The sequence below is a fragment of the Sinocyclocheilus rhinocerous genome, unplaced genomic scaffold (genome assembly GCF_001515625.1).
Source record: "Sinocyclocheilus rhinocerous isolate Xijiao unplaced genomic scaffold, SAMN03320098_v1.1 scaffold705, whole genome shotgun sequence".
Classification (NCBI taxonomy): Eukaryota; Metazoa; Chordata; class Actinopteri; order Cypriniformes; family Cyprinidae; genus Sinocyclocheilus; species Sinocyclocheilus rhinocerous.
In genome coordinates this window covers 561,192-571,306 of record NW_015630576.1, presented here as the reverse complement: position 1 = coordinate 571,306, position 10,115 = coordinate 561,192, and the positions used below count along the sequence as shown (strand labels likewise).

Here is a 10,115-nt window from a genome sequence, read left to right as displayed (position 1 = left end):
TGGAGTAATGATGCTGAAAATCAAAGGGATAGTTCACTCAAAAATGAAAATTGTGTCTTTAATTATTCACCCTCATGTCGTTCTAAACCCGTACGACCTCCGTTCATCTTCGGAACACAAATTAAGATATTTTTGATGCATTCTGAGATCTACGGATACGAAAACGGCGTATCCGAGTGACGCAGCTGACACAGAACAGCATACGCTGTTTGCGTTCAGTGGATATTCTCAAAAATGGTGCCAGGGTGACGCGGAGGAGACGAATTGTTTAATAAAGTCATTATTTTTGTTTTCTTTGCGTACAAAAAGTATTCTCGTAGCTTCGTAAAATTACGGTTGAACCCCTATCCGTGTGACGCAGCTGACACAGAACAGCATACGCTGTTTGCGTTCAGTGGATATTCTCAAAAATGGCGCCAGGGTGACGCGGAGGAGATGAATTGTTTAATAAAGTCATTATTTTTGTTTTCTTTGCGTACAAAAAGTATTCTCGTAGCTTCGTAAAATTACGGTTGAACCCCTGATGTCACATGGATTATTTTACCGATCTCCTTGCTACGTTCTGGACGTTGATCGTGGTAATTGCATTGCTGTCTATGGGAGGGTCAAAGAGCTCTCAGATTCCATCAAAAATATCTTAATTTGTGTTCTGAAGATGAACGAAGGTCTTACGGGTTTGGAACAACATGAGGGTGAGTAATTAATGACACAATTTTCATTTTTGGGTGAACTATCCCTTTCAGCTTTGCATCAAATATATTCTCAAAATATAATCAAATAGAAAACAGTTATATTACCATTTTTACAGTAGGTTTTGGTCAAATAAATGCTGACCTGGTAAGCTACATACATATAGTAAATCTCTGCAATGACTTTTTTTTAAAATTGAGCTTCAGCTTTCTGTGGTTTTTCTATGGGATCGAAAAGTGCACCGCATTAATGCAATTTTCAGTCTCTTCTAAAAAGTGGGAGATGGAATATCCACTCAGAGAGTGCCTATCATATTCCATGGCTTTCTACGCAGACAGCCAACCAATACGGTAAAGAGGTAATGAACAACATATAGAATGTCATGTGACCTCCTGAAGGCTTGGAATAGAAGCAGAGTGCTTTAGCCCACAGTGAGTACAGTATACTCACTTATCATATTTAGCTTCCTACGACATGTAAAATTCACAATTTGTTTCGCCTCAATGAGGCACTGCAAATGTCCCAATCACACAAAGTAAATAATTGACTTTAAGGCGTTTTATTGACATTATACAAATACGATGGTTTGTAATCTGTAGAGATGCAATGATAAGCATATATCAATCATGCAGAATGAGAGATTTTTTAAATATAAAATTCAATTAATCAGAGCAACAGCCGCTGAGTAAGCAGCATTACCCTCAGGCCACTCCATAAAGCCATACATTGTGCGTATTTACAATCGCGCAAATTGTTTGTGTATGTGTGTGCATGCCAAATACACTCACAATCGAGCCTACTAGTATGGTTGACATGTAAGCTGTCAACCATAAATGGACTCCGCACATACCAATTCATCTTATAGCAGCATCAGTGGTGACTATGTGTGATGAAGAGGCATACATTTACCTAATGTGTGACTTATCAATAGCTTAAACAGTCAAACTCAAGCTTTAGACACTGTGAACTTCAAAATCAGTTGACCCAGCATGGTGCATCTATATACATACTTGGCCCTTATACCTCAGCTGTCAAGAAACCAGGCCTGTGATGCAAAATTTCAAGCAAAACACGCAATGCTTTTAAAACAAAATATCAAATACAGCTTTTTGGGACAGTGCATATTACACCTCTCCATTAACGATGAGCACGCTAATAAGACTACCATAACTTTTTGTACCATAATGTTGGCTGTAGGAAATCTAAAAGGCCTAAAAATGGAATTTTGTCAAATAAAAAATTTTAATGTTTGAAAAACATAATTTTTTTACCTTCTCAGAAATCTTTTTTTTTTTAAGTTCGATGTAAAAAAAAAATCCTCATACTGATATGTCTTTAATGTAATAATGCATGTTAAATGCTACTCTAAATGTCTGTGACCCCATGAAATGGCATGAAACTTTAAACCAGTGACTTTATGAAAATGTGTGTGTACATATCTAGCAAAAGTACTTAAGATTTAGTCACACATGGGCAACCTCCACTTTGCTACTCAACCACCTGGAATGACAACACCTGCCCAGAAAGTTTACATCCGATTTGCATATAGTTGACAAAGAGAGAGTGCCCTATGACAGATTTGACAGCGAGAGGTTAATTTTACATAGGCGCATGGAGAGAAATATTGAATAGTATGTGTATAATGATGTGTTGTGAAATTCATGAATAAAAATAGACAAATAATGTGGATAGGGCACCACAAAAAATGACTTTATAACTGCGGTTTTTGACTTGTGTTCCAGTCAAAATTTCTAAAAACAAGATAATTTTTGCTGCTTGAGAAGCAACACTTCATAAGATATTAATCCTTTTCAGAGGATGATTCAGGAAACTATAAACGATAAAAACAAGTGTATACATCTATTTAAAATAAATACATCTTATTTGATATTTTTACTAGAAAACAAGACAAAAATAACAATTAGGAACATGATTTTTCTGTGGTATTGTTTACAATAGAAAGCTAACATACTGAAGACAAGTTTCTGGATTTATCTTAAGGTGGTGAAAAGTTTTGGGAGGCTAGAGATGGATAGAGTAATATTTTGATGTAGACAGAACAACAGAATGATAAAACGACAGATAGAATAATAGATAGAATGATATAACAACAGAATGATAGATAGAATGATAGAGCAACAGAACGATAGATAGATAGATAGATAGATAGATAGATAGATAGATAGATAGATAGAAAGTATGATGAAAATTTCAGAGAATTAACATGATATGATTTGGCTGAAGCATTCATTTGATACTAACCTGAATGAGGTCAACCCTTTACACATGAAATTGTGACAGTCTAAACAACATCAACCTACAGACCTTGCATGGCCTCATGTTCTCGGTTTGACAAAGAATAACAGCCTGATTTCACACAAACTCTCATTTTTCTTTTTAGATACGCCTGTGAAATACAGTATCTGAATCATGTCAGCAGATCTTTTGCATAGTTTGTCTAAGAGGACATTAAGATGATTAATTGTGCCCGCATCTGCTAAATATTTGATTTATTGAATGCTATGGTAATATGTTTGCACTGGCAAATTAAGTGTGCACACATATTTAAACTGAATTTCTAAAAAGTGGAAAAGAGATTCAGACAAGACAGCTAAAGAGATGTATAGATAGACAAAACAATATAGACAGATAGATAGACAGACAGACAGACAGATAGATAGATAGATAGATAGATAGATAGATAGATAGATAGATAGATAGATAGATAGATAGATAGATAGATAGATAGATAGATAGATAGATAGATAGATAGATAGATAGATAGATAGATAGATAGATAGATAGATAGATAGACAGATAGAATGAAAGAAAGAAAGAACAAAAGATATATAGATAGACAGACAGACAGACAGACAGACAGACAGATAGATAGATAGATAGATAGATAGATAGATAGAGAGATAGATAGATAGATAGATAGAATGAAAGAAAGAACAAAAGATAGATAGATAGATAGATAGATAGATAGATAGATAGATAGATAGATCTAGCAATCTCTTTTGAGTGCTTAAGTTGAGTAAAATGGCAAAAACCAAACAAATGCCATTGTTTCTACTGCTCCATCACCTTTTTGGTTGTTTGCATCAGTGGATTAAGATAAATTAGATCACTTTGGAAGTTAAATTTAGACAATGTACATGTCCTAAGTTTGTTTATTACACAATGACTTGGATAATTTAAGCAGATGGCTCATTTAACCTCTGTGCAGCATATGAAAATAAGGACATGACTGACTTTGGGTAGGTGTCACCCCACAAAGGATGGATGCAGGAGGAAAATCATTTATTTGTATAGTGATTTTCTTAATATCCCACTTTACATGTACAATGGAAATACCTTAATCTCCGCCTACCTGCATAAATTATTCTGCAAAGCTGGTGTGTGTCAATACGCTTACCTCACATCAGCTACTCAAGTGACGACAAAGTGGAAGTGTGGTGGGTGAAGGACATGAGCCAGCTTTCAGAACTGAGAATTTTAAAAGGCCTGGGTTGACGAACTGCAAAAGGAAATTAATAATAACAAGATTTCAGTTGTAATGTTAAGGTTAACATATGCAGTTTTTACAAACTCTTAATGTTTAGCATGTGGTGTGGAATGAAGAAAGAAAACTACATTTGAATGGCTTCAAGGGCCATTCATTATGCAAGTTAATGACTTGGACATGCAAAAAATTAAAGGTAGTTATGATGGGAGCCCCATTACTTTCATCTGCATTTTACGTTTTGCCTAGCAAAACAGCAAAGGAACTGCCAAAGTATACAAATTGAACAATAAAAATGATTTCAGTTTTAAGGTTTTATATACCTTAAGCAATAAAATTCACAGCAATGATCCCATACATCATTCACAACTGTTAAATAATGTAGTATCATAACATACTTGTGCCTAAATTTCACTGGTTAAAGTGTAGGAGTAATTTTAGTCTCACAACTTGGAGTGTTCAGAAACATTAAGCACGTGGCATGCAATGACGCCTTTTAGACCAATAGCCTAGGCCACAGCTACAGTACAGCTCGAAAATAATTCTAAAATTAAATTGTTTTATTCAAAGTTGTCCATAATATTCGTTTTGTTTTTTCGTAAAAAAGTTTTAGTATCCAGACTTGAATTGTTGCTTGCATTTCGAGATATTGCGAACAATCCCGTCAAACGACCGCAAGACATCGGTCTCGTGACTATCTACAATATATTAATGTACTGTAATAATAACAAAAATGAAGTGAAATAGCAAGAATCATTTCATATTTAAAATCATTAAGAGTATTTTTTCTCAAATCTGTTTATAGCTATTACGATTACTTACTTGCGCAGAAATACAGCGAGCCGCAAGGGTGCGCAACGCCTTTTTTTCCGTCGGAAGAACGTTTATGCTTATGCAAATAATAGTTGATAGCTAATACTTAAAATGTAACAATGAATTACTAACAAGACAATTAAATAATTTAAACGTATTTATTAATATATCAATTATATTAATAATAAAAACGTATTATTATTATTGTTATTATATCATTTATATGTTTTAAATTGTTCTTTTTTTCTGTTTTCTTATGTTCTTTTCCATCTATAAATGGAGTCTCCTTTATAAACATTTGATCTTGTATGCTCTGAAAGAAAAACTTTTTACGTTATAATTCTCCTCTCTCGCATCCATTTCAAAAATCTGCGCATCATTATTGCTTGAATATCCCTCACACACACAACTTACAATTTTAATTATAGTTTTGCGCGGACATTGGAAGAACCGTTGAAACGAATATCAGATTCAGAAAATATTAGGGTTGGCAAATTCTTAATTTCTTTCATCAAAAGACACTAGCAAGGCTCGTTGAATCTTACATGACATTAATGATTCGTTTGTGATCATTAGAAACATAAAAAAGATATTACATATAGGCTACACCCCATGTATAAAACACTGCAACCAACCAACTGATGGATTCGTTTAAAACAACCAGAAGCCTCAATGACTCTTGAGTGTTGGACAGAGCTACAACAGTAGGCTACTAAGAAAACTGCTCAAAGTAGTTCGGAGAGTTTGGCTGCGCAACTAGACAATCACTTGGCACGTGAAACGACAGATAACAAATCACTGTGGGCGTTATATTGTTACCCTTTCTTGTACCACCATGTACCAATGAGCAAATATATTCGAACTTCTTCAGCCCCCCTATATTGAGCGTGGGCTTTATATGAAGAGGAATACTTGCTCAGCATTGTCATCTTAATTAATTATTAGCTTCTCTCTTCTCCTGCTGTCCACCAACGCCTGTCAAGCAATACATGGTGCAGACGAACTCATTAGTTTGACTTATAATCCTAAAGTTTTGGAAGTTATGTTTAGAAAGCGCGCTTTATAACCTACGGTTTTAAAACGAAAGTTACCAACTGTAAAGTCTATCTTTCTCACTTTGATCTGCATTTGGATTCAATGGAAAAAAAGAGAGCAATATCAGGCAGCAATGCAGCAACACAGGTTTCCAAAGGCTGTGAGAGAAAATGGAACTCGTTGGCGTTCTTTTCCTGCTCGTTTGGACTCAACAGAAGGCTCGCTGTCGACCTAATTTCGTTTTGGTAACAGATCAGTTCAGTGATTCAATTAGACGGGTCCAAAGCCAACCCGGACCGATCTGTGAACCGTGGCGTCACTTCCAATTCGAGTGTTAAAGAGATTTCCTTCCTAAACACACATAATGAACTCTGCGTTGGGCTTGTCTTATAGGCAACACTGAACATTACTCTTATTAAGAGGACAATCACATAGGCCTACCTCAGCCCATTACAGTACGAAGATAACGCATTATTCACTAAACTCGCGCGATTAAAACTAGAAACTAATGCGGCTGGTAAGCGATGAGAGGAGATGAAGAACAAAATCTCAATGCAAAAATCTGAAACGTTCTTTCTTTATTTCTCTTTCTCTCATTCGGAGAGCCTTTCACGCAGGGTTTGACATATTCTAGCTGTTATCAGATTGATGGGCTAGTTTGATTGAAGTGGCTTTGTCATGCAAATGTCAAGCGCGTGATGGATGGTCGCCGTGCGCTGACAAACTTCTTGAGGTCCCCTCACCATTGGCGCCGTGACGTCTCACGTGACCAGCAGCTGAGGTAAAGATGTGTTATAGGGAAGCACGAGCAAATACTCCAGAGGTAAGCATTTCCCCCCTTCCGCATGACATACTGTTGCGAGCTTGCAGGACAGGAGGCTCTCCCGATCTCTCAGGTTGACCCTCCGCCATTAATTGCGCATGGACAATTCCAGAATGAACTCTTTTTTGGAGTACACAATTTGTAACCGTGGGACGAACGCCTACTCGCCCAAGACTGGATACCACCACTTGGATCAGGCGTTCTCGGGCCCCTTCCATAACGGACACGCAAGTGACAGCTATAACGCTGATGGACGACTTTACGTAGGGGGGAGCAACCAGCCAGCAGCAGCAGCAGCAGCACAACATCAGCACCAGAGCAGCGTCTACGCGCATCACCAGCACCAAACTCATCAGAGTGGCATTGGCCTTTCCTACGGTGGCACGGGGACAACGAGTTATGGGACCCAGGCCTGCGCCAATCCGGACTACGCTCAACACCAGTATTTCATTAACCCTGAGCAGGATGGGATGTATTATCACTCATCGGGGTTTTCAAACTCAAACGTCGGTCCTCACTATGGCTCCATGGCCGGTGCGTACTGCGGGGCGCAGGGAGCCGTTCCAGCCGCACCTTACCAGCATCATGTATGCGAAGGCCAGGATCACCAGCGAGGCTACTCACAAGGCACCCACGCCGACTTATCGGCCTCCCAAGGGAGGGAGAGGGACACGGATCAGTCGCCACCTGGAAAGACATTCGATTGGATGAAAGTCAAAAGGAACCCTCCTAAAACAGGTGGATTGAATTGCCTCTGTGACGAAAATATCTATGTGCTGCACACTCAAAACAAGAGCAACTATGCCTTAAAGCAAATAAGATTGCAGGTCACCAAAATATAACATTAAGCTATACTCAAATTAGAAACTTTTTACCTAGGCTATCTAAAGACATATAAGTTAAAAAAGGCCTGTTCAATTCAGTTTCAACCCGTATCCCTCTGCGTTAATGCATCGATCAGACATGCTTTCCTTCGCCCTTGGAAATGCACCAGCACTGTTATCCTTAGCTTGTCCCCGGTTCTGGCCGCGCAACATTCGTTTTTGTTGGCCTCCATTGTGTTCTTAAGCTTTCGTCTCCTGTCCCAGCAGTATTTGCCTCACAACGATTTAGTGCACCAACTTTTACGCACAGGGGCCACCATTTTGACATACTGTACAAATTGAGTGGTCATAAAGCCATCTTTAGGGAGTATTAAATTGCATGTACTCCATATACCCCGTTATGAGTTCTTTAAAAATTTATAACATGTACAAACGGGGGAATTATAGTAAGGTTAACAAAAGTTTGCAATAACGTATAACTTTGTTGATTTTTTTTGCCTGATACTGCAATTTAAAGTCACATCTAATAAAACTTAAGAATACGAGCACACATGATTGTTGTTGGTGTTTTATAAAACAAGCCAGTGAATTATGACTATGGTATTTTATTTCTGTGTTTCATTGTTTGACAAACAGCCATTTAACTATTCTTTCATTTCTTCCTCCCAGCTAAAGTGGCCGATTACGGACTGGGACCACAAAACACAATCCGGACGAATTTCACAACGAAACAACTCACGGAGCTCGAGAAAGAGTTTCACTTCAGCAAGTATCTCACGCGAGCGCGGCGAGTCGAAATTGCTGCCACGCTCGAGCTGAACGAGACACAGGTGAAGATATGGTTTCAGAACCGCCGAATGAAACAGAAGAAGCGAGAGAAGGAGGGACTCGCGCCAGCTTCGTCCACCTTGTCTAAAGACCTCGAGGATCACTCTGATCACTCAACTTCAACATCTCCAGGAGCTTCTCCAAGTCCGGATTCCTAACCGAGGACAATGACTTCGGGTGCATTGAACATCAGACTCGAAATATATCGTAAAGTCGATTAATTTAAGCATTCCACAATGTGCCCGAAAGACCTTCTCGTCTTTTTTTTTATGATGGACAATTCGTTTGAGGAAAAAAAACGAACGTCAGGCGAAAAAGTGAAGAGCAGAGATACTTTTATCACAACAATGAACATAGTTACACCGTCTCCAACAAAATTTCCAATACTTTTTGGAAACGTTTGTGTGTGTTATACAGGGTATTTCTATTATGATAAATATAATGCACTTTCACAATGTTTACAAGTCTCTAAACGAACCTAACTGACTGTACAGGGAGCTTATTTTGTTGTCAACATTGGTGTTTTTTGTTGCATTTATGAAAATTTACACATTTCATATATTTGAGTTTTGAGGATTGTAGCTATAGGGGTTTTCGGACTCCTTGCACTATGCGTTTACAGGGTAGGCCTTTACTGAGCACCAGCACAATTTACTGGAATATGTGAACGATTCCTTCTCAGTGTGCACTGTGATATTCCATTCCATTTGCCAATTAACAGCGATTAAATTCGAATCTTGGGAAAGTTCAATTCCGTTTGTAGAAAAAAGGCAATGCAGGGTGTTTAAAATGTACTTTTTTAATTAAAACATTTAATACATTTGATCTTTTAGCCTAGTATTTTTAAGCGCAGACGAACTGAGTTTTATTAGTTACTGTCTGTATGATTCCGTAATCTAATGTCTCAATCAAATGCTTCTGTCAATTCTTTATCTACCTCAAATAAAAACAATATTTTACTGAACCAGTCTCTGCAACCAGATTACATATATATGCGTGTGTGTACGTAATATAAGAAAAATATAATTTAAAAAATAAAAATAAATAAGAATAAAGAAAAAATGTTAGTATGGAATAAATTATGACAAAGGTTTAATAGCTCTTCTCTTAACTTGGAGGGTGTGAAAGCGACCACCAGTCAATAGTGTGATAGGATGCTCGGAGAACGGAACGGAATGTTGTTGAGCAATCAGGGTGGGTAAAGATGACCTTTTTACCTCGGTGTGCTTCTGGGATATCTAAACATCCAAACAGACTCTCTCGCTGAGTGGTTTAGGGGTGGCACAAATAGCACTGAATCTGAGCAAATTAAAAGAAAGACAAGCTTTTAAGAAACGGAACAGAACTGTGGGCGGTGTATTTGAGTTATTGAGTGTTGTTATGAATGGGCTTCTTATTTACTCGCTAAACACATTAAACACTTTCAAAACCATAAATCTTTACAATAGTCCGCTACATGCATTGAATTATCATTCTCGAGTGCCCAACAACAAATAAAGCATTCTTAAATGTGAAAAATATCTATTTTTCATTAGCTCTCAAATTCTGACGGTTGCTAAAATATTATTGTAATTGACAAAGACATATTAAGTCATTA

General features: G+C 37.6%; 1 protein-coding gene across 1 annotated transcript; it reads left to right on the top strand.

The window, feature by feature from the left end:
- Positions 1 to 6,964: 6,964 nt before the first annotated feature.
- Positions 6,965 to 8,676, top strand: LOC107740618 (homeobox protein Hox-B1-like). Its single transcript, XM_016553098.1, has 2 exons — positions 6,965 to 7,604; positions 8,360 to 8,676. The coding sequence occupies exons 1-2, from the start codon at positions 6,965 to 6,967 to the stop codon at positions 8,674 to 8,676; spliced, it is 957 nt and encodes a 318-aa protein (XP_016408584.1).
- Positions 8,677 to 10,115: the final 1,439 nt, after the last annotated feature.